Genomic DNA, 24,037 nt, shown 5'->3' on the forward strand with positions numbered 1-24,037 from the left:
CTGCATGCTGAAGCCACATGGCTGAGGTCCTACCCTGCAGCAGGAGTGCTCCTAGTATCTGCCTCTAGAGCCATTAACATGTGTGAGTTACTATCTGCAAATGCTCAAAATTTCGCCCAGCATGGAACAGATTTCTGTCACTCACACCTGCCCTGGATTAGGAGGATGGTATGTCCTTACTCCCGCTATAGACATCTCCTCAAGGATGAAGGTCAGCTCAGGCCAAAATCTGCATGTGCCCAGGGACTGCCAAAGCACAAGGGCTCCCCATTGCTGTATGGCAGAAGCACCCCTCTCTGCCACTCTGCGGGCACCGCCAACCCACCATACTCCCAGAACCCCGGGAAGTAGGCACTGTCACCACGCCCACTCTGCAGATGAGGCCCTCTACAGACTGAGGCACAGAAGGGTAAGTAGCCACCCCCAGCCTTATAGCCCAGCTGCGATACAAATACAGTCTGGCCCTGGGTTCTGTGTCTCAAGCAGCACTCCAAGGAGGTGGTACCTGCTGCAGGGCCAGGTCCTGGTCAGACACCTGCCCACTGCCCTGGGACCAGGCCTGGCACAGCAAGGCTATCAGGAACGTTGTAAACTGAGCTGACGTGGGGTGGGGGGTTGAGGGTGGGTGTGGGGATGGGCCAGGGTCTGGGTGGCAGCTGCCCCAGTGAGCCTCGGCCCCAACAGACCTTCCTTGCACTCGAGGGCCACGCGGGACTCCAGGTTGTCCATCTGGAGCTGCAGCCGCTTGAGCGTGCGGTCGGCGTCTCGTGACTTGCGCTTGTAGGCGATGAGCACGGCCACGATGACCAGCAGCAGAAGACCTCCGCCCCCGCCGATGCCCACGATGGCAGGCAGCGTCAGCAGGCTGTCCGAGTACACCTGCAGTGTCCCTGGCGAGAACTCAAAGCCACCAGCCCGCACCTGCCGGTGGGTAGAGGCTGCTCAGGAGCCACCCATCTTTTCACAAAGCTTGGGAGCCCCTCCCGATGGGCGAGACCCCCCACCCACCTGTGGGTAAGGTCCCGCCGACCGGCACAGAGTGGTCAACAAGGCAGGGACACTGGGACCCAGGGCAGGTAACCAGCCAGCCAGGAAAGCACTGGCATGGCAAGAGCTCAGGGTGGGCAGGAAGTCCGGTGGGCTTAAGGAGGCGGCGGGCTGAGGGCTAAGTCAGGCCTGCACTGGAGCTGGGTGCCCTCTGAGCTAGGGGTGAGTCTGGGGCAAGGTCAGAGCTGGGGCTGTCCTAGCAGGGCAGGGTCCACAGGTGGGGCATGGCTCTCCCAGCTCTGCACCCAGGTGGGCAGACGCACCGTGACCTTGTGCTGCCCCGTAAGGTTGGGCGCCTCGCACAGCAGCTGCGTCTCCGACACGGTGAGGGTGCAGGGTGTGGAACCAATGAGCACTGTGTAGTTGAGTCGGGAGTTGCCGGGCGCAGGCGGCAAGAGGTTCCGGCCCTGTAGGAGGCGAGGGTGAGCCAGAGCCCAGGATGAGGGGCCTCTTCCCTGGCCTACAGGCGAAGGTGACCCACCTTGAGGATGAGTGGGGAGCTGGGCTTCAGCTCCAGCAGGCCAGTGGGGCTGAGCGGCTCCAGTACAGGGTCAGGGTAGTAGACGAAGGAGGAGGAGTTGAGCACAAGCAGGGAGCGCACGTTGTCCATAACGAAGCCCAGCTCATCCGGCCGCTCCCCGAGCTCCGGTGGGCTGCGCACAGGGTTGGCCACAGACGGGGCACGGCACACCATGATGGTGTCATTGTACACCAGGCAGCCCTGGAGGCACAGGGTGGGGATGCTGAGCGGGACTTCCTCCAGTGGCCCGACAGCTCCCCATGATAGAGCCCCTGGCCTGGGGGCCACCTGTTCCCTCCACGGATGATGCCAGGTACCAGCAGGGCAGGTCCTGGGCCACCGACCCCACGGGGACCAGGGGCACGTGGTCTAGAAGATGCCAGCAGACCAGAGCCAGACTTTAAACCCACCAGGCAGGACAGGTGCCTCCCCAAGGGCCTCCAGACACAGCCAAGGTTAACACAAGCTGGGGAGAGGCAGGCCCAGGGAGAGGGGCATTCCTAGCAGGAGCCCCAGCCCAGGTGAAGGCCTAGACCAAGGTGGGTAGCTGAGGGTAGGCACTCACGTTCTCCCTCTCAATGCCTCCGTACTTGGCCCGGATTCGGGGTTCACGAACAGTGGCCAGGTTTGTGCCCGTGACTGTTAGGAGGGTCCCACCGCTGGAAGAGGACAGAGTAGGGGGTTACCAGATGATAGTGGAGCCCAGCGAGCTGGAAACATGGTCCACAGCTCAGTCAGGCAAAACCTGCCTTCCCCAAAGATGGGAAACAGGTAAAAGTTCTTGGCAAGGAGTGCTTCCTGGCAGGATAGCACAGACACGCAGGAGCGCCACCGCCAAGTGCCCGGTGAAGAGCTCCCGGCTCGGTGCTGCTCTCAGCAGCTGAGGACAGGGAAGGGGCATTGCTGGGCCCTACCTGCTGATGCTCCACTCGGGGTCGATCCTCAGGATGGTGGGGTCCTCGGTGTAGTTGTACTTCACCTCAGGGTTGGTGAGCTGGGCACGGTTGATGTTGATGATGATGGGGGCGCTACCAGGGCTCTGCCCAGGTGGCGTCAGACACCGGATCTCACGGGAGTTCCTCCTGGAGAGGCCCAAGTAGGGCAGTGAGGAGAACACAGGTGGGACCCAGGCATGTGGAATGCAGATGCACTGAGGGACAGGGTGCCATCTGTCATAGGTACTGCCTTGGGTGGCTGTGTACTGTCACTGCCATTTTCCTTCCCAGGGCTGCGTATGTCTGTCCTACCCTCGCCCCAGCCCTCTTAGGCCTCCACTGTCACCCAGCTTGGCATTTGGGACCCACCCTGCCACCTCCCCAGGTCTGCTTTCATCATACCCTCCCTGTCGCCCACATCCCCTCCAGGTGATCCTGGCCAGGGCTCCACACCCACCGGGCCTCTGCCTCCCTAGAAGCAATAGGCAGCAGGCCCACCCCACACATGCCAGGCTGGAAGGTGGCCTCACGATGGCCTCCCTTTGTCCTTGAGGAGGGTCAGTGAGACTAAGCCCTGGCCCCAACCTTCCCTGCCTGTCCCAGGGCTACCCTCACTCAGCCTGTGGTCCGAGTGCCGGGGGCCCAGCATCCATTCCTACTACCCTGGGCCAGGCAGACACCTTCCCTCTTGGCACCTGTCCCACTGGGAAAAGCTGGCCCTATCTCTGCATTCTGGGGGCTATGAGGAGACTAGGTGAGCTGGCCTGGGGTGGGGGTCACGGGGACATCCCACTGGGCAGGCAGCTGGGCCCGCACCTGGGTCTGGACCCTCAGCTCTTCCACCACTGCCAGGAGCGCCACAGCCACCAGGCCCCCTCAGCTGCAGACACCAATGATTAGTCTGATAACGGGTAATTACCACAGGAAAATATTTAAAGGGACGTTCCATTATCATCCCTAATCTAAAATTATCCACTTCAAGCCTCAGGGCTTTTGTTAAGATTTCTGTTTTCCCTCTTAAAATTTTTTTTAGATACTTCTTATTTTATACCCAAGGGATTTCCCTGACAGGGAAGAACCAGGGCAGAGGCAGCCAAGTTGCCCCGCCCCCAGAGACAGGCCCCGCCCCTGTCACCGCCCAGTCCTCCCACTCTGGAGGTAGCCGTTTCCATGGTAATCTTCTCCGCCTCTGGGTTTCACAGTGATCACACTAGCCAGGCTCTCCATAGCCCCGTTGCCCAGGCAACAAGAGGGGGCATGCAACCATGTGAACCAGGAGGAGGGGCAGCCAGGCCCCACCCCACCTGCACCCCGTACCAGGAGAAGGAGCAGGGCCGGCCGCCGACCGACACAGCCACATCACTGCCTGCGTTCAGGTGGCTTCCCTCGATGCCAATCCAGGTGCCCCCTGACAGAGGCCCTCGGGAGGGGCTCACACGATAGAAGGTTGGTGTCTGCAGGAAGAGGGAACTTGCTGGAACTCTCAGGGAACTCCCTCTTGGGTCACATGGGGGCAGGCCTCACTTGGCCCGCTTATAGCTCCAGACAGCTCCCCAGACCAGAAGTGCCCGGGAGCTGCACTCTAGAGCCAGTACTCCTGGGCTTCTCAGGCACGGCCCAAGGTGGGCCAGGAGCCCTGGAGCTGGCCCAGACACAGGAAGGGAGGGGCAGCACCCAGGCCATGGAAGAGCAGCGGCAGAGCATGGCCAGACAAGGGGCCATGGGGAGGTACAGGAGCACTCAGCTGCCGCTGCCGGACACCCTCTCAGAGCAGCAGGGAATAGGGGGAGAGGGAGAGCGGCAGACTCACTACGAAGGTGAAGCGCTTGGGCGACAGAGCACGGTAGTGTGGTGAGCAGTCCCGAATGCACACCTCCACCAGGGCGTCGTGGGCCCGCACAGAGCTGGCATCCCCGATCTCACAGACGATCCTGTGGGCAGGCGGGCCTCAGGGGCTGCAGGAGCCCCACCCTGTCCCACCCCATGTGCTCCCCAGGCCGCACTCACTGCTCAGCACTGATGTACTCGCTTTCTACAGGGCTACACAGCACCTTGCCCACACGCACGCCCAGACGCACGTCCTCGAACCTCAGGCCCAGGTTCTCCCCTGTGATGGTGAGCCGCGTGCCGCCCTGTCTCGGGCCCGTCTCGGGGGACAGCTGCGGGAGGAAAAGGCTAGGGTGCAGGCATCCCGCAGGGTGTAGGATGTGGGGCAGGGTGGGGCAGGGCGTGGGGTGTGGGGCAGGGCTAGGGGCCCTACCTTGAAGATCTTGGGGTCGGCGCAGCGACTGCTGCCATGACGTGCGTGCATCCAGGACGCAGGTGTGTCGGCCGTGCAGTGGTGTCGTAGGGAGCAGCGACGCTCAGCCACGCACCATCCGCACTCGAAGCGTGGGTCAGCCTTGAGGCAGAGTCCACAGCTCTCCCGCAGGGCCGGGCACTTGTAGAGGTGTGCTGCGGGGAGGGGTGTGGTCAGCTCAGGGCTACCCGCCACCCACCCTGCCGGGGCGTCCACTCACCCTGGATGTTCTGTGGGTTGTCGATGATGAAGTTGCCGTTCCACACGACCGACAGGTTCACCGGCAGGTCGCTGATGTCGTTCCCCTCGTAGGAGTACTGTGGGGTGGTGGCGCGGTCAGGCTCCCCAGCTAAGCAGCCTCCAGGCCAGAGCCTGACACCCACCAAGCCACCAGCGTGGCCAGCTCAGGGGGAAGTTTCTGCAGCCACAAAAGCTCCCTCTTCACCCTTACCCTACACAGGGCTTCCTTCCCAGCTCCAGAGCCCCCTCTTTCCAGCCTAGCAACCATATGAGGTGCCCTTCCAGGGGAACCTCTGTGCTTTCCACAGTCACCTTCGTGGCACCCCCTTTGAGACCACCTCCAACCACAGGCAGCCTGTGACCACTCCCTGCAGTTAGCCAGGCTGGAAACCAGGACTCCAAGCTGGCCCTAGAACATGCATCAGGATGCTCTGTGAACCTCAGTATCTTTGCTGACTAGGCCAGGACTGCCCTACCTTGAGGAGGGAGATCTGTGTCCCCAGACTGGGGCAGAGAAAGGCAGGATCACTGTCAGGTGCAGCCCTGCCCCCAGTCCCCTCCCCCACAAAGCAGGGCTGGGCCCATGGGAACTGCCCCTCCCGGGGAGCTTGGCCAGGAGTTCCAGCTGTGCCCCACTTTCTGCTGTGAATGACCTCAACTCTTCCTGTCTGGGGCGGTGCAGGGAGCCTAGAGTCTCCAAGGGGCGGCCTGGCAATTCATCATTATTTTATCTGTAGGAATTTAATTGGATCCTATCAAATTCCCTGATACACCCTCTTCCGTTTAAATACAGTTGAAGGGAAGATTAATGTGGACCTGGTGAGAAGGGAGGATGGGGAGGAAGACGCAGGTGGAAGATGCAGGGCAGACAAAGAGTTGGTGACAGAGCAGAAATGTCTGGAAAAGGTGGACAGCAGAGGGAACTCCAGATAGCTGTGGTGGCCAGGAGTGACCTTCATGGCTGACCTGCAGCCCACCCTCAGGCTGCTCCCAACACAAATCTGGGGGCTCTCAGCAGCTACTGAGACAGCACAGGCCCCCTTCGGCCCACTTGCCCACATGACCCAGGCACACCTGAGGGGCCTGGCAGTGGCCAGGGGAAACCAGGAGTGGCTTCTGACTCAACAGAGATACACATGAGCATGTGCACTGCCCTTTGTGAACAAGCACACACCCTAGGACCCAGGGCTGTGAGGGTAACTGGCCCATTCCAGCTCACAGCCCCCAGCCCCTGCCCTGGCTGCCTCACCGAGGAATTCTGGCACTGCAGGCTGGAGCTGTTGAAGCGCAGAGCAGTGACTCGGGCAGGGCTGCCCGGGATGTGGAAGAGGCACTCATATCCACGCTGGCCTGACTGTGGCTGTGGCAGGTTCCGAGCAGCCAGGGTGATGGGTTTTACCACTCCTACTGGCACATAGATCTGGGTGGAGGGCAGGATCTGTGGGCAGTCCTGGGGACAAGATGAGTTTGGTTGAGCCCGGGATGGAGACCAGTGAGCAAGGTGCACCCCACTGTGCCCCGGATGTGCACTGGGCCTATGCTGCTCAAGCCAAGCATCACTGTGCCCATTTTATGCATTGGCAAAACGAGGACCGCAGAGACAGCTGGCTGTGACAGTAGCTACATACCATGACCAGACAAGCTGTGTTACCTCTGGCCCCTGAATGCCCTGCCCCATGTTCTAGGACCCCCCACCAATCCATAGACCAAAGGAGCACCATCTGGCCGGCAGCTGAAAAGGCCCTACAGGTAGAAGAGAGTGGGGCTCTGGGGCTGCAGGCTCTGTGCTGGGTGCCCAGGGAGTATGTAAAAATAGCCAGAGCCCAGCAGAAAAACAGGCCTGGCCTCTGGGGCCAGCATTTCAGCAACAATAACTGATGCAATGGCCCAGCTTCCTTGCAGCATGGCTGCTGCTGGCCTCAGGAGATGGCCCCTTGGGAGCGCCACTAAGCTGGGCTTTAAATAGGGATGCTAAAAACAGGCTGTAATCCCCAAGCCCTGCAACAGTCCCCAAGGCGGGCAGGCCTGGGCCCAGGTCTGCAGAGATTTTCCAGGACCCAGGAGGGGGCCTGGACTCTGGCCTGGCCCCTCAGGAACTCCAGGGAAGCAGAGTTAACAAGGCCTAGCTAGGCAAGCTGATCTCTGAGTCTGCAGGGATGCTCCCGTGTCCACTGGGGAGAGGCAGGTGGTGGCAGCTTGCAGCTAAGGCCACTGGCCCCAACCTGGGGGCTGCACTTGCAGCTGTGTGTTGAGACCACAGCCACAGCAGGAAGGCACTGGCACACACAGTGGCCATACCTATGCCACACCTCCCTGGCAGGCTGAGGTACATTCACTGACTCTGCACGCTGAGGCTCAGGCTGGCGTCTCACTGTGACATGGGCCACTCTGTTACTGGAGGGCCCCAGCCATGAAAATGGGTGGCTCAGGACACTGAGACTCTTTTCAGTCCACGCTAGGCTGCCCTTGAGCCCCCTGGAACAGTCAGTCTGAAACCAGGTAAGCTGCCCCTCCATGCACCCAACCGGAAAGTGCCCAGAGGAGCCCAGGCAGCTCAGCCTGCAGTAAGCCAGAAAGCAACTATGGTGAGGCCTGGGCTTCTTCCAGGCTCCTAAGTCCAGAAAACCTCTTGGCCAGTAGCAGGAGACATGGAGCTGGCTCACGCAGAGTGAGGTCTCAGTCCGGGACCATCCCTGGAACCTAGGACCCAGCCAGGGCACACCACCACCCACCCCAATACCAGTGTGAGTGTGTGGGCCGGCAGGCATCGAGGCCAATGTGGCTGGCCCCTACCTGCCCGCCCCACCATGCTGAGGCTGGCCTGTCCCTTCGCTACCCCTGCCCTCTGTGTGCCCATCGAGGAAGCTGACTGGTTGCCTGGGCCACACCCTGTCCTCTCAGGTACTCCTGCATCCCCACCCCATCTCCTCCCAACACCCAGCTGGGTGAGAACCCGGGAAGCTCTGGACCCATGCGGCCCAGTCAGGCCTGCGCTGAAACTCCAGTGATCACCTGACTCCTGCTGGCCCGACTCTGACAGGAGGGCCACAGTGGCATGGGTCTCCTGGGATCAGTGACGGTTCAGAGCCAAGTCCAGTTGTCCCCAAAGGCTCTGATTACAGCCTTTTCCCCAGTGCATAGTCTCCCTGGTAAAAGGCTGGAAATCCCTCTGGGAAACTCTGGGGGAAGATTAACAGGGTGCGTTTTGCCAGCGTACCAGCCTACTTCCTCAAGGGACCCAGGCCTCCCCTTTTGCAAGGGGGTCTAAGACTTGCTCGGGTCTGAATGGCGGGGCATACAACTGTTATGTGGAGATGCCAACCACACCCCTCCTTTTCTGCAAAGCCCAGAAACAGGCATTCCTAAGAGAAAGTCCCAACTTCTGAAAGTGTCTCATGAGCTCTGCTTCAGTGGGGGCTCCACATGGGAGCCCTGAGGCCCTGGTACACAGCACCAGCTGCCTCCACAGCCCCAGCCCAGTGGCCCTGCCCATCAACACGCACAGGCTACTCCATCTTCAGACAAACACACAAACCCCAGCATGCAGGCAGGCACAAGAGACTACAGAAACCCCTCCCAGCATGGGGGCAGGGGGCAAGGGGAGGTGGTGGCCCTGGGGGTTAGATCCGGCTGTTTCAGCAAGGACCTGGACGTAGTACGCTCCTGTCTTAGGAGGTGGCCCAGGGAACTCGCCAGAACCAGAGACAGTAAGAGGGCTTGCAAGGGAGGGGACTGCACTGGCCATTGCCCCAAGTCCGGGAGGACTCACGTCACGCCCCTTAGGAACGGCTACATAAAAATCTAGGACTCAAGCTAAAGAAAAGAGTAAGTATTTGTGGAAAGAATCCACTCCCCTCACAGCCCCTCGACCCTACACGTGCCCCCAGCCCAGCCTGGCCTGCTCTGCCTCCCCACGCCCTGAGCCACTACTCCAGGGCCCACTTCCTCTACTCCCCAAGGGTGCTCCAAAGTTCCTGGCATGAATAGGGGAGGGCTCAGGGAAGGCTGCCACTGAGAAGCTGGGCTATCTCAGTCCCAAAACCACCCCAAGCTGCCCAGGGCCCTGCTGCCACCCCTGACAACCACTGTGCTGTGCCCTCGCCCGCCCCTGGGCTATGCACAGCACCGGAGCCAGTACATCTGCATGTCATCCCCACAGTGACTCACACCCAGCTCTCCCTGGCCTGAGAGGCCCCAGGACCAGCTCCCGCCTGAGACTCTACCATGGGCTCTGCCCGCACCCCAGGACACCCTGGCCCGGCTCCTTGGGCAGTCCATACACCCAGGGAAGGCCCCCACTGTGTCCTTGGCTCCTGCACACCCACTGTCACAGGCAGTCACCCTGACACAAGCACCGTAGTCCTTGTTGCTCTGGGCTACCCTCCGCTGCCGTCCTGTCTCTTGATGTCATGCCAGGGAGCAGAAAAGTCCAGTCCAGAGGGTGACCCTGGGGGTCAGGGGGCCTCTGTGAAAAGGGACCCAGAGGAGAGGGGGCCACCATGCCACTTCCTTGGCCCCTAGCCCGGCAGGAAAGTGCAGCCCAGCTGTAGACACCAAGGTCTCCCTGGCAAACAGAGCCTGCCCCCTCCAGCCAAAGGGCGTAGTGTCCACAGCAAATGAAAGGGACCTGGCTGCAAGTCCCGGCTCCACACCCACAGCTGGACCTGGTTGGGGTAGGGGCCGCCACAGCTCCAGCCTTAGCTTCTACCACTCAGCGCCCGTGGGCCCTGGGTCCTGCCTGTCCTGGTACTAAGTGCCTCAGGTTCTAGAAGGAAGAGTTTGCCATTCATAAAGCCAGTGCCTTGCCCAGCCCGGAATAATTACTACCTAATTACTAGCAATTACCACTCAGCGCCCAGAGACTTCAGAACCCACCAGACTCCAGGTACACTATGTCAGCAAGGTCCCCTGCCCAGCCAGGCTCCCGAGCCCCAGGCTTTGCCTGCACCTGCTCTGCAGCCTGACAGTGCCCCACGTTGTACCCAGGAGCCCATGTCTGCAGCCCCCACAGAGGCCCAGGGGCAGAACTTGTCTGAGGCTTCTCCCCTTTCCTGAGGGTCACAAAGGATGCCTCGGGGCCACCAACAAATACCACAGGCCTGGTTTCAGGCCAAAACAGTGACCCCCACAGGCCTCCCGGCTGGCATCCAGGGTCCCCTCGCTGACCCAGGTTGGTGGTACGGGCACCACATGCCAACATCCCAGTCACCCACAGGCGCTCCCCGGGTCAGGCCTTGGGTGACACCCAGATGGACTGTCTCAATCCAGTTCTGCTCCACCTCCGAAAACCTAAGCCCCACCCTCACCCAGTCTTACCTCGGACACATTGACACGGCCCTCCAGGAAGGCGCAGTCGGCTGCGTTGTGTGTGCACACATGGCGGTATTTGCACCAGTGGCAGGGAAAGGAGCCGTTGACACAGGACAGGCAGCTGCAGGGAGAGGGTGGGTGCTGAAGCCTGGGGACCCGCAACCACGCAGGGTCACCTGTGATCACAAGGACACCATGCTGCCCCTGCTGGTCTTCATAGTGCCACCTCAGGGGCTTTGCACTGACTGCTCCTGGCCTGGAAAGTTCTTCCCCCAAACGTGAACGCAGCTGCCCCTGTCTCCTCAGGCCTCCCCGACAGCTGGTCTCACCTGCCCACCCTCCGATGCCAAGCTCTCTTTCTTCTTTGCTGCTTTTTCCTCCAGAGCCTTGATCACAACCTGACTGCCAGCCAGGCATGGCTACTTACACCAGAAATCTGTCAGTGCAACTAAGGAACTTCATTTTAAGTCTTGACTCTTTTTAACAAACTTAGATTTAAACTGTAACAGCATGTGCTGCCACGGAGCTGGACAGGGCCGTGCACGTCACCTCCCTGGCCAGAACACAGGCTCGATGGGACAGGAGCTTGTCTGTTTCCCTCTGACGCGCCCCAGGGTCTGCCAGCCTGGCCACTGCAGGTGCTCTGCCCACAACGCAGCCTTGCACAGGGCTGACACCTCGCCACCTCAACAGCCTCCAGGAAGACACCCCCTCCATCTACTCTCCAGGATCTTCTGACCCGCCAGCTCCCCCAACCACCCTGCTTCTCCTGCAGCCCTTGGCCCCCTCCGGGCCTCTGCCCCAGAGGTCCCCCACCCCACCTGGGACGAGACATGCTGCATCCTTGAAATCAAAAGCCTGCCTGGCTCACAGCAGTTGCTCTACAAAAGCTGTGACAGAGTCCATCTGTGAGTCAGTCAACAAAGGCATGCCTGAAAAGCCAGGCACCTCCTGTCTCTGAAGCCAAACTCTACTGCCTCAGCCTGAGCCCTCTGGGTCAGGGAAGGAGTGAGGGCTCTCCTCTGGGCTCGCAGTGGGACTCATGGAAGGCCCCCAGCTCCTCCCATCCTTCCTCTAGGGCTGGGGGTGCTCACAGACAAAATGGGCAGTAGGTATAGCAGCTGCCTCCCAGCCACGATCCCTGGGGACCTGCATAGTGGCCAGCACCAACCTAGGGGCCTGCATAGTAGCCAGCACCAACCAGAGGGGACCTGGACGCTACATGGTCTGGCAGCAGCCTGCCACACACCAGAAGCAGCAGGCACCCAAGGGCCATCTCTGGGCCCCTGCCCAGGCCCTCAAACCAGCCCTCAGCCCTCCACACCAGTACCCATGGGCCACTGCCCATACCACTGTGCCCTCGAAGCCATACACGGCTGCCTGGGGCCCTGCGTGATCCCTGTGGGGTAGGCACTGCTGCCCACTCTGACTGCTGCTACCTGGTGCACCTGCCCTGGCCTCAGGCACCCTCCGCGCTAGTGGCCTTGCCCTGGCTGGCTCCTCTACCTGCAAGCTGCTCTCATAGTGGCTCTCTTCCCTCCCTAACCACCCAGCCTCAGGAGTCCCAGCCATGGAATCACCATCTGCTGCCTAGCCACACAAGGGCATGTCAGCAGACAGCAAGCACAGTGGGACCACAGGGACGGGGATGTGCCAAGTAGCCCAGGACCAGGTGGGTGGAGGGGCCCAGAGACACTCACGACTGGTGGACGCTGCAGTTGTAGAAGACAAAGTCCACAGACGCGAACTTCTTCCCCGTCTCCTTGGACTTCAGGTAGAGTTTCACCACCCGCTGGTCTCCTGCAGGAGCAGCATGGCCAAGTCACCAGGATCCAGGGCAAGCCCAGACAGGGGAACAACTTGCCCAGGGACCCTCTAAGCTGCCACCGACAGTCGCATCAAACATGCCTCCATCCCCCTCAGCCCCCAGGTGACCGAGACCTGGGATCTGCTCTGCTTGCCTCCTGCTCAGTAGTGTAAGGGGCTGGGAACCATGAAGCCCTCCACATGCCCATAGCCTGCCTGCTCCTGAGGAAGGCCCTGCAGAGCGACTGCCCAATGGGCTGTGGCAGCCAGCGAGGTCCTGCACCCCAAATCCCACGACTCTGTCCCCCATCCAACCTGTGCCCCACGTGGCCCACCCCTCACCCACTCCCATTTCCAGCCTGCAAACCCCCCAAGACCCCAGGTCTCCACCATGTGGTCCCTTCATCTCACCTACCCTGCCCTGCTTTTCCACCCTCAGTCACCACGGGACACCTAAAGACCTGAACGCCCGTAGCGATAGCAATAATTATGGTAGCGGAGGCAAAGTATGCTTGTGTGTCTACGTCTATATGGTGAGCCCATAGGTAAGTCCTAAGAAGGATTTACCCACTGTCTACCTCCCTGGCAGGAGGGCTGTTGCTCTGGCTGCATGCCTGGAGGGTTCCCTCCACTCTCAGACCAGCAGGTGGTGAGACCCCCTCCGTATCAGCTGTCAGAGTGTTACCAACATGCCCTTGGAACTGAACAAGGGAGGCGCTAAACAGGCGGTGACTGGATGGCAGCCCTGGGCAGGCAGCAGGCACCACTGTGTGGGGCCCCTCACCCTGGCCCCGCGTGATGGGCGCCACCTCCCGGGCAGAGGGCGAGCGGCAGTGGATCCGGCCGTCCTCCAGGATGCTCTCAGATTCCGTGAAGTCCTCAAAGGAGCAGTTGACACCAGCTGAGAGGTCAGGCACGTTCCAGGCCTGTAGCACGAGCTGGGAATGCAGCAAGAGGTGTGGTGAGCAGGGTCCCCATGGCTGCCCTTCACCCCCTACCACCCGGGGCACCACACTTACCGGGACCTGGGACATGGTGACAGATACGTTGCGTGGCTGCACAGTCAGCTGCACACACTGTAGCAGGTCCGCCGCAAAGCGCTGGGGCTCGTCTGCCCGCTCACAGGCGTCCCGCCTCGAGCAGCTGAAGGCAGAGGGGCTGAGGCTGAATAGGTGGGGAGACCTATAGGGCCCACCCCCTAGATGGGGTGGAGAACTTGGGGTGGCTTACCCTGCACCAGGCTACCCCTCCCCACTTCGAGACCACCATGGCCATCCCCACCTGCCCATACTCACATGCTGTGCAGGACACACCAGCCACAGTGGGGGTCCCGTGACCCCAGACACAGCTCACAGGACGTGTACTGCACACAGCTCTCCACAGGCACCCGCGTCACCTGGGGTGGGGGAGGTGTCAGGCCCCTCCAGTCCCACTCCAGGCATCCCAGCCATCCTCACCTCCAACTCCCTACTCTGCTCTCATTAGGCCTGGGGAGGCCCTGCACTTGTTCTCAGTCTATACAGGGGTAGCTCCAGGGTCTGGCGACCCTGCCCTAGCCAAGCTAGGTCACACAGGTCAGGCCTCTGCTCTGGGAACCCAGGAGGCAGCAGCCAGAGGGAACAGTCCATATGGGGTGAGCCCATTAGAGAAGCACCTGAAGCTCCAGCCAGAGTTCCTCTCCATCTGCCTGGACTCCCTCCCAGCTCTGAGTTTCCCCAGGGATCAGTGGGCTTGGTGAGCCCCAATCCTAAGCTCCAAGGCAGGCCCAGACAACACTCAGAGGGCCAGGCACCCATGTGCAGAGCCAGGCGACTCCCCTGCAGCTCACTCTGATTCCTTGGCTCAGCCCAGCATCCCAGTGCCAATGGAGGCATGTCCCTGAGGTCCCCAGGAAGGCAGTGCCCCACTGTACCCTGGAGGGGCAGAGGAGAAGGAGGAGCCAGCCATAAGGGGAGAGAGGCCTGGCCTTAGCTGGTGTGCCCAGCCTGGCCCCACCTGCCCCATCTGCCCACCGTCCAACAGCCACAGGCCACTAGGTTGGGCCAAAAGGCAGAGGTGAACTCCAGGCAGGTCAGGCCAGGGACTCAAGTCCATGGCCTTACAGAGCTGGGCCAGGCACCAGGCCAGCCATAGGCCCCACAAGCAGACCTACTAGATAGAGACCCAGCCCTAGGCCTGAGGACTCAGGCACCCTGCCCACCCCAAACCCTTCAGTGACACCTGTCCTCTGAAATCACTCTCCTTCACCTATCTGTTTATGTGGTCAGGAAGTCAACAGGAGAGGGGTGAGAATTCCAAACCCAGCTCAGGAGAACATGGAGGCAGCAGTGATGTTGTGGGGTCCCTGGTGCCCAGGCTGGTTCCCCCACAGACACAGCAAGGCCCATGAGTCTGCAGGCAGGCAGAGCACAGACCAGCTTGAAACCACTTTCACCAGAAGCCATGGGTACCTGACTTGTGATGTGGCCCCACCCCCACTGCTCGGTGACTAGACTTCCTGGCAGGAGGCCCCCCACCTTCAGCCCACACCATCTGACTGGTGCAGCACCCACCTGCTTCTCGGTCATGGCATAGAGGTACTGGTGGTTGGGGCTGAGGACGAGGTCTCGCAGTATGGGGTTGCCCTCCTGGGCCACCACGCTCTCATAGGCCAGTGCAGGCCGGCCGCCGGGGTTCGAAAGGTCCACCAGGATCTGCAGCAGCAAGGGTCCCTAACTGGGGCTGTGCTGATACCTACTTGAGCCAGCTCTACCCCCACCAAAGGTCAGGGGTCTAAAGCCCCTCCCTGAGCTGCCCAAGACATGCATGAGCAGGGAAAGCCAGGGCCAGCCACATCACTCTCCACATCCCCGGCCCCAGCCCCAGTGCAGGGCAAACTCAGACCCCAACAGGCCAGTCTGGGACCCAGCTCCTTTATCAGTCAGCAGAAGCCAGAGGGCACTGGGGCCTGGAGACAACCACAGCCCAGAGCTCACCACGGAGCAGCATAGCCACACCCAGGGAGAAGGCTGCAGGAGTCCCATGGGTGCCCAGCCATCCCTGGAGCCAGGCTGGGCTTCTGAAGGAGGAGTGTTGGTTGTTGGTGGCAGAGGCTGGGGCTCACAGGGAGTCTAGGGTGGCTGGGACCAGGAGACTCCAGGATGGGGTGTCCTGGGGGTGGGGGCATCCCGGCAAGAAGGCAGTGGAGGAGGGTGGGAGTCTCATCGGCATGGAAATGTATTCCAGATCCCAAACAAACCGGGCGTTAATTAGCCAGCTCTTCTCCTCCGCAGCTTTCGATGCTGCAAGTATTTTTAGTTGCTTTTACCAAACAAATGTATTTAATTAACAGAGAGACCCAGGGGGCTTCCCAGAGATGGGACTCTTGGGGCATGTCTGCCCAGCTGTGAGTCCAGGGCAGGCTCTCACGCTGTGGGCTGTGGCCTGCTTCCACCAGCCTGACTGGCTCCCACTCCCCAGGGGCAGCCAACCTGTCCACCTCTACCTGAGGGCAGTGGCCTGGGCCCAGACTCAGTACCCTCCTCTGTGACCTCATGGTGACAGGGCAGGGCAGGTCCAGGGCAGCAGGGCCCCACAAAAGCCCCTGGTTGGAGCCCGATCCATCAGGCCTGGGCCAAGGGCGGCCAGCCAGGGTGGGGCGCTGTGTTTCTGGGCCAAAGAGGCTGTCGGCTGGAAGAGGGGGAGGGCCGCATTCCTGAGCGCGGCGGCCACCCCCCACATCCGCTCAGCTGCCTCGCCTCCAAGCAGGCTTAAGTCAAACCAGACCCGGAAGAGTGGAGCTCAGAGCTGGGCAGGGGAGGAGGCGGCCGGGATGGCCCAGCTGCAGCCATGACCCACGGCCTCTGGAAGGAAGGACGCAGGAACAGCGGGTGGCCCAGGCATAGCCAGGCCACAGCCACCCAGTGCCCCTGCTGGTGGGGTCTGGACTGCACCCACAGTGCGCCCAGTGCACTTGTGCCTGCCTGTCCTGCGGCCGCAGCAGGAATGCGAGTCCCTATTCAAAATGACCAGTAGCCCAAGGCCTGCCTGGTGGGAGCTTAGGTGCCGGCACCATAAACCCCCTGCCATACTCTGGGCCAGTAGCCAGAGGGCACGTACTCAGACCCAGGTGGATGCCAGCCAGGAACAGCCTCTGGGCCATACTGCCTGGGTCCAAACCTCTCTCTGCCTTCATTTCCCTACCTGTGAAATGGGGATGACAGACACCCTTCCTTAGACAGAGCTGTTTTGATGTTTACATGAGGACCAGGCCAGGTGTGCCAGGTGGTAACAGGGAGGACCTAGGGAGGCCAGGCCCAAAGCAATCACTACACCTCAGCAGCCAACCACAGAGCCAGGCCAGTGGCTTATGATAGTCGCCAGGCAGTGGGGACAGGAAGACGAGGAGGGCAGGAAGATGAGGAGGGCAGGACACTGCATGGGTGGGGGCTGGGGCAGGGCTGCCCAGTGTGCAGACCTGGGGCTCCAATCTGGAAGACCCAGGTTAGGGACTGTGATTCCTGCCATCTCCTCCATCCCCACAGCCCTGCAGAGATCCCCAGCGGCTTCCCACTGTGAAGCCCAGGCCCAGCTCCCCCTCCCCCACCAGCACCAGGTCTATGGCTGCTCCCCACCACCCCCAGGCCCGGCCCCTCTCGCCCCTGGAGGCAGGGCCTCTTTGGCCTGAGCTGATGGAACCTGGCCTGGCATGCAGGGAGCACTTGAGAGGGGTCTGAACAGGCACAGGACCAGAGAGGGACCAGCCTCCCACCTCACAAAGGCCAGGGCCACGTGATGCTGGGGCCTGACCCTGGCCTGGTCTGCCAAGCATCCACCCACTCAGGGTTGGGGGCACAGATGTCACACCAAGGGGTAGAGGAAATGGGTCAGGGAAGGGCAGGTCCAGTGGGCACACCAGCTCCAAGGCAAAGAACGGTGGGCGAGGGGTGCAATGAAGGGTCATGGGGCTGGAAGAAGCCACAGGAGCCACGGGCTGGGCCCCAGGCACACCCCGCTCCAGCTGGCAGCATGCCGACCGGACAGGTGGCTCCGACAGCTGCAGCTGGGAGCACATGCGTCCAGCTGTCCATCTGCTATGTACCCATCTGTCCACCCACCTGCCCACACTGGGCCACCCCCACTCCTTCACACACACAGGCTGGGCCCAGGAAGACAGGGCCCCAGGAGAGGCCATGGCATGGCCAGAGGGTAGTGTGAGAGAGACACTGGGGAGGCCACGGCCCAGCACACCAGGCCAGAGGATGGACGGAACGCAGAGCAAGCCGCACACTGTTCACTGAGGTGCCACAGTCCCAGCTCAGCAGGCCCCTGTGTGTGCACATATGTTCTGTGGGGCATCCAGCTAGGACAGTGGTCCCCAGGACGTGTGCCTGTGTCCCTGACAGCATTCAGGGTGAAGGGCCTGTGCAACCAATCCAGCTTCATCAGACCACAGAGACAGGAGGTAAACTGAGGCTCACACAGCACCTGCCAGAGAAACCCAGGGCCCTGGACCCGCAACTGCACCTGTGGGGAGCACAGAAGCTGCTCGCAAAGTGGGAAGGGGAGCCAGCACCCGGCAGGAGGTGAATTGAAGAGTGCAGGGGCACAGACGGCAGGCGGGCCTGAGGCCAGAGCGGCTGGCAGGACAGCAGGGCACACGCCGGCCTGGAGCCCACGTGCCGACGTCCACACCCTGGCCACAGCTGTCCACTCGTGGGCCACCCGCTTGGAGGCAGCCCACCCTCGAGGTAGCTGGACCCAAAGCCCCTCCCACAGCAGCTGGGCAGCTGGCAGAGCAAACGAGAGGCTTGACGCGTCCTGGTCGTGGGGCTGGGCCACAGGCATGCCCTGGAATCCTCCCCCAGCTGTCACCTTCTTGCTCTGCAAATCTTTCCCCAAAGACCACCCAAACCTTCCACGACTGGCCCCAACAGCCCGACCTCCCACCTCCCAGCACTAAACGGGAGCTGGCAATGCCCATGCATGCCCCCATGCCTGAGAGGGCCCTCCCCTTTACCCAAGGGGCATCAGCAGAGCCATCAGCCTCCCTGGACATGTTCCTTGGCTGCATCAGGCCCCCACCCAACCCTGGCTGGGGGGACACAGGTCATCCCACCCACTTCTACCTAGACCATCTAACCCTGGGGTCCCTGTCCTACATGCACATGGGCGAATTGACCCTGGCCTCAGAGCTGAGACTGCAGTGCAGTCCCGAGGCACGAGGTCCCCAGGTCTCTCAGTGCCGGGGCCAGGCCAGGCACAGCCCTCGCTTGTGGACTGGGCACCTCCCACCGCCACAGGGCTCTCCTGGCCCTCCCCACAAACGAGGGAGCAGGTTTACTCCTTTGCCCCGAGGCACAGCAGGCAGGGCTCACTGCAGGCCCCAGGCTGGCCCTACTGGCTATACCCACTCCCATCACTGCCACAGCCCTGGCCAACTGCTGCAGGCGGGCAGCTGAGGGCCCGGCCAGGTCAGCTGTCCGTCCCGCCCAGAGTCAACAAAGGGCCCATTCTCCAGGCTGAGGGCACGCGGGGGTGCTGGGAGGATGTCTGGGCCGCTCAGGCTATGTGCCAGGGCCGGCACGCGCCCCAGCCGCCGGGAAGCAGGGGGCTGCCTGGCTTGGCCCTGACCTGGCAAGAGGAGTTGCCCAGTTCTGCCCAACCCACAATGGCAGCCAGGGGCCTGGCCCTCCCCCTGCCTGTGCGACAGGCATGCACCTGTGGAGCTGCTGTCTGGCTCTAGGGCTGGGGGAAGGACAGGATGAGGTGGGGACAGGCAGACCAAGGGCAGCAGCTAGGGAGGCGGCCACAAGTAGAGGCCTCACATGCCTCTCAGCCGTTCTGCAGAAGCAGCTGCCAAACCTGTTCTTAGTGTGAGGTGGTCCCAGGAAGGGCTGTTCCAGGGGCAGGAGCTCTGCTGCCCTCTCTTCTCAGGATCCCCCACAGGGCACAGAGCCCATCTGCCTCTCCCCTTCCCGGCCAGGACTGCATAGCTGAGGTAGTCCCCAGTGGACCCACTCCTGAACCCTCGTCACCCCTCACAGGACTGCTCCTTCCTCCGGCTGGGGACAGGTTCTAGGCCTTCCTGGTCCCCGTCACTCTCAGAAAGGCCAGGAGAAATTTCATACTGGAAAAGCAATTAGTTATTTCTTCTTGCCAGTAATTGGGTAATTAAAGCAGGATTTGCAGGAAGCCTGAGGGCTGGAATCGGGCCAGACACACCTGTTGGGGGAGAGGGTGTCCCAGGAATCCCATCTTTTCCACCCCCAACCCTCAACACACAGGGAAGAGTAGGGAGCGAGGTCAGGGGCCTGGCAGGTGGAGGACAGCAAGGGCTGCCTTAGACGGGCTCCAGCCTGCCCCAGCAGCAACCACTCAGCAAGGAGTGGACCTGCCCAACCCCCGGTCTCATCTGCTAACATCCACCTCACAGAGCTGTGTGAGAACTCAGGAGCTCATGGTTCCAAAGGGGAAGGCAGGCATGTTTGCTTGGCCCTGTGGGAGGGCAGATGTGCACAGCTATCTGGGGAACCTAGCCCCCTCCTGGCAAGGCCACACCTGGCAGGGTCACCATGAGCCACCGTAGACTGCACCGCCTCAGTCACACACTGGGGATTGGCCAGGGTCCTGCCACAGCCAGGCTGTCACCAGCACAGGTCCTTCGGGGGCACAGGCAGCAGGGACCATCTGTCCCAATGTCTTCTCTCAAACCCACCAGCCGCCTGATGCCCTCTCCTCCATCCTGTGACCTCAATGCCACCTCCAGCCCTGACCCTAGTGCCACCCCAGGGCCCTGGGCCCTCAAAGACCCACACCCCCCCATCCAGCTGGTCCTCCCACCTTCTCGGGTGAAGCAACCCACCTCACAAGCACAGTGTCCCCAAGGCAGCCACTGAAACCCCAAAAGGGATAGTGCGATTCCCAGTATGCACTGGTGCACCTCTGAGCTTTGGCCCTCCAGTTCCTTGTCCCCAGAGCACCTTTCCAGCAGACCACCCAGCCCCTGGGTTGTTCCAGCCTCCATAGACACTGCACGCTGCCAGGGGCTCCTATACTGTGGTTCTTGCTGTGGTTGAGTCTGTCTGCCTGTGGGGGAAGGGGAATGCCCAGTGTGGGCATTCACGAGGCTGGCCCTGCCAGGCTGACCATGAGCCCAAGCACACACAGGACAGGGCATGAGGAAGCCACCACTGCCTCCACCTTATCAAAGATGTCGAGGGGTCCATGTCCAGGCTTAGGCCTGACTGGCAGGGCCCTCTGTGCGTGCCCCATGGGTGGCCCTACTGGCTGCGGGGAAGCAGAAGCAATGCTTGTGCACCCTCGCGTGCCACCAGCCCTGGGACAGTACTCATTATGCCCACAGGACAAACGGGATATCCCTCCCTGATTCCTCGTGGCTCAGCCCACAGTGGCCAACCACGCACAGGAGAGTTAGAAAGGAGGCAGCACATGCTCACCAGGAATCACAGAGGTCAGCACGTCACCGTGCAGGGTCCCCCCAAGGGGCCTGGGACTGCTGGCCTAGGTGGGCAGTGGCAGTACACACTCAGGTCTCGCAGAGAGCAGTGGCCACCACGGGCAGTTGGCTCCACCCCATCCCAAGAAGACACTGGTGGGGGCACAGCATAGACGGACCCAGCAGCCTGCCCAGGAGCACCCACTGCATGCTGCTGGGCACTGCCACAGGCCCCCACCAAGTCCTCCAGCAGCAGCAGAGGCAGTCCTAGAGAGTTAGGGTAGAATGACAACAGAAGCTCCATAGCCTGGCTCCCAGGCTGAAACCCAACAGGAATCCGTCCTTCTGCCACCAGAATCCACACACAGCTGTGCTTATAACAGGCCCGCAAGGACTGGTGACACCACGGCCCTCCAGAGTGGGCAGGATACACAGGCGCATGTGCTTGGAACACGGACATGAGGACATGGCACACACCGCTTGACGCTGATGCCAAACACAAGATGAAGACTCAACCCTAGAACCCACATAGCAGTACATGGCGTCAAAGGCCGGCCAGGGCAGTCACCCTGGGGAGGGAAGGACTGGGAGGGGCTGTAAGGGATGGTGGGTACCTGTGCTTTCCTGTGACACACTCCCAATGCATGCTTCCATGTGTGTCACTTCCATGTGGCATCCATCACAGGCTGGCCATGCAGGGCCATCCTGCAGGCTTGGAAGCGGGCTGCATGCTGCAGGCGCGAGGGGCATGTCCCTCAAGAACATGACAGTACAGTGCAGGTTATACCGGGGAATGACTGCAGGCTTCAAGGGCAAGTCGCTGAAATCAACTCCCCTCATCCCTCCCCCCACAACACACGAGATGAAACTCAGTCTCAGAGGCAGGGGGCAGCAGCTTTCCCGTGGCTAAGGGGCTGGGGACTCAGTCCTGCCATTCATCTCTCTTGGGTCAGGGCTTCTGTGGCCAGCACACTGCTTGTCCTCCTGGCTCCAGCTCTTTCAGGGCGGTCTCCCACCACATCACTGGCACAGACCCTGGACAGGGAAACTCACTGCAGACTTGAACAGGCTCAAGCTGCCAATCCTACAGTGGGCACCGGCCACCAACTTCCTTGCACTTCCGTGGGCCGTGAGATGACACTCAACTTCCAGAACTTACAAATTCCAAAATCCTGCCTGGGGTTCAAGGGGTATGGTGGGAGTGCAGAGGCCTCTAAAGCATGCTGAAAGCCTCTAGAGCAGCGGGGCCTCTAGGGGGCAGGTGTTCCTTGTCTCCAGGCAGCCCAGGAGCACAGCAGGTGCTGAGCTATCTGCAGAGGGGGTAAGACTGCTGGGCAGAGGGCACCTCCGGCACTGCCTAGGGCTCCAGGGGCTTCGCTGCAGCTCCAGGCCCTGCAGGTCACCATTCCTGGGGCTCATGGATGGCAACTAATGCCACAGGCCTCCTAAGCACTTCAGAGACCCAGCAGCTGCAAGTCCAGCCACCGCGAACTCCTAGGAGTGCCAAGGAGTGGTGTGGACCAGTCAAGGTGCAGGAGGTGCCGCAGCATGAGTCCTGAGGGGCCCATGAGCAAGGGACAGGGGCCAGCCAGGCCAGGCTGCACACAAGGTGCTGCAGCTACAGCCCCCGTGCAAGGACCTCTGAAGGGAGATGCTGTGACGGCTTATTGGGGCCAAATCCAGAAGGAACTTCAAGCCCCAAGCCTCCCTGGGGTACGCCAAGATGCAGCCAACATCGGGGAAGGAATACAAGGCCCCAGAGGATGGGGCTTCACCAGGGTAAGCTCCAGGTTAACCCGGGTGCGCCCCACAGCCCAGGTGGCTGGCTCCTCTGAGCTGCTCAAGGCCACAGGACACGTCCCTGGGCCACAAACTTGTGGCCCAAAGGGATGCTTGAGTTGGCCCTGTTACACTTTCTTAGAACATGGATTAGTTGCCAACATTTAATAATCAAGGTCTCACAGAAAATACAGATTTCCAGAATCTCTTGAAAAAACCAGGTGCCCAGGCAGTCAGGCCTACATTCCCAGCATGGGCAGGATGTGCCTCAGACAGAGGCCGGCTCCTTTTGCCCCACAGTGGCAGCAGGACCAGAGTAGGGCTGGCCTCGGGTGCCCTCAGCGGGCCCATAGGGCCAGGCTCTCCTGAGCTTCACTCTGTAGGGAGAACAGCACCTGCTCTGCAGGAGGCCAGGGCCTGTATTCTCTCCTCCCATGGGGGTATCTGGGCTGATGCTACAGGACTTGAACCAGGGGCTGCCCTTGGGAGCTCCTGACATGGCTGGGGTCCCCAGAGGGCACAGGAGCTGAGAGCAGGGCCCAGGAAGTTCACCGAGAGGCACTCCAGTGGGAGAGGCACCCCAGTGAGAGAGGTACCCCAATGGGAGAGGCTGCCTCTGTGGGGGCAGGACAGGTGGTGGGCAGGGCTCTGGGGAAAGGAGAGGGGGTGGGGGCACCCCCAGTCGGCCTCACAGCTGAAGTTGGCAGGTCTTAAATTAATCGGCTACAGTTTTACACAACAACAGTTTGGCAGGGGCTGGCAAGGGGCCAGCCAAGTCCCCGGAGCTCCCCAGATACTTTTTAAAGCCCAGAAAGGACTGGCCTGGGAAAGACTGGGAGTGGTCGGCCTGGCAGGCGGGCCCCTGCGTCAGGCGTGGGCTGGGGGGGTCCCCAGGGCCTGGCTCCAGCAGGCCAAGTGGAGAGGGCAGGAGGCGGGTCCCTGAGCTCCAAGAGCACAGCCAGGCCAAGCTGCCTCAGGGCAGGAGGAGCCCTGTGTGAACACGCAGGAGGGAGTCCCAGGCCCAGCCCCTCCCCAAGACCCTGAGAGCAACAAGGAGGCGGGGCAGCCCAGGGGGTGGGGCTCAGCACAGCCCTCCTCACCCTGGCTCTGGACCCTGGACCCACAGCCAGCCCCACACCCAGGCTGGGTCAGGATGACAAGGAGAGATGAGAAGTGAAGTTCTGCTGCCCCAGGGCCCGGCCAAGAAGCCTGTATTCAGCCGGCAGGGAGCAAGCATCCTTCACAGTGGGGTAAGGCCAGAAGCCTCTCGCTGGAGCCTGCAGGACACGAACCCAGGCCCCAGAACAAATGAGGATAGATCTCCTCCTGGCCCCTTACCCCAAACCCAGGGCACCCTTCACCCATGTGGCCTGTAGTGGGAAGTCAGGCCTGAGGGCCCCACAGTGACTAGGGAATGAATAGGAGAGGCAGAGCGGATAAGACAGGCACCCACCCCGAAACACACCCACAGCAGTAGAGCCCCAGCCAGGTCCGAGGGCAGGAGCCAACCAAACAGCCAGGGCCCTGGGCTGTAGTGCAGGTGGGAGTGGGTAAAGAGGGGCTCCTCGGCCGGGCGCGGTGGCTCAAGCCTGTAATCCCAGCACTTTGGGAGGCCGAGGCGGGTGGATCACGAGGTCAAGAGATGGAGACCATCCTGGTCAACA

General features: G+C 61.4%; 1 protein-coding gene across 1 annotated transcript in view; it reads right to left on the bottom strand.

The window, feature by feature from the left end:
- The window catches only part of PLXNA1 (plexin A1), a 54,514-nt gene that overhangs the window by 19,096 nt on the left and 11,381 nt on the right, over positions 1-24,037 (bottom strand). Inside the window, exons 4-20 of the mRNA XM_017515991.2 lie at positions 14,710-14,850; positions 13,453-13,553; positions 13,177-13,300; positions 12,942-13,095; positions 12,052-12,151; positions 10,358-10,472; positions 6,291-6,491; positions 5,022-5,118; positions 4,763-4,956; positions 4,510-4,661; positions 4,313-4,433; positions 3,820-3,956; positions 2,482-2,649; positions 2,133-2,226; positions 1,529-1,768; positions 1,311-1,454; positions 687-921 (exon numbers count right to left, since the gene is read on the bottom strand). Of these exons, the coding sequence (XP_017371480.1) occupies positions 687-921; positions 1,311-1,454; positions 1,529-1,768; positions 2,133-2,226; positions 2,482-2,649; positions 3,820-3,956; positions 4,313-4,433; positions 4,510-4,661; positions 4,763-4,956; positions 5,022-5,118; positions 6,291-6,491; positions 10,358-10,472; positions 12,052-12,151; positions 12,942-13,095; positions 13,177-13,300; positions 13,453-13,553; positions 14,710-14,850 (2,518 nt within the window). The remainder of the gene's footprint in view (positions 1-686; positions 922-1,310; positions 1,455-1,528; positions 1,769-2,132; positions 2,227-2,481; positions 2,650-3,819; positions 3,957-4,312; positions 4,434-4,509; positions 4,662-4,762; positions 4,957-5,021; positions 5,119-6,290; positions 6,492-10,357; positions 10,473-12,051; positions 12,152-12,941; positions 13,096-13,176; positions 13,301-13,452; positions 13,554-14,709; positions 14,851-24,037) is intronic.

Source organism: Cebus imitator, unplaced genomic scaffold (assembly GCF_001604975.1).
Source record: "Cebus imitator isolate Cc_AM_T3 unplaced genomic scaffold, Cebus_imitator-1.0 Scaffold568, whole genome shotgun sequence".
Classification (NCBI taxonomy): domain Eukaryota; kingdom Metazoa; phylum Chordata; class Mammalia; order Primates; family Cebidae; genus Cebus; species Cebus imitator.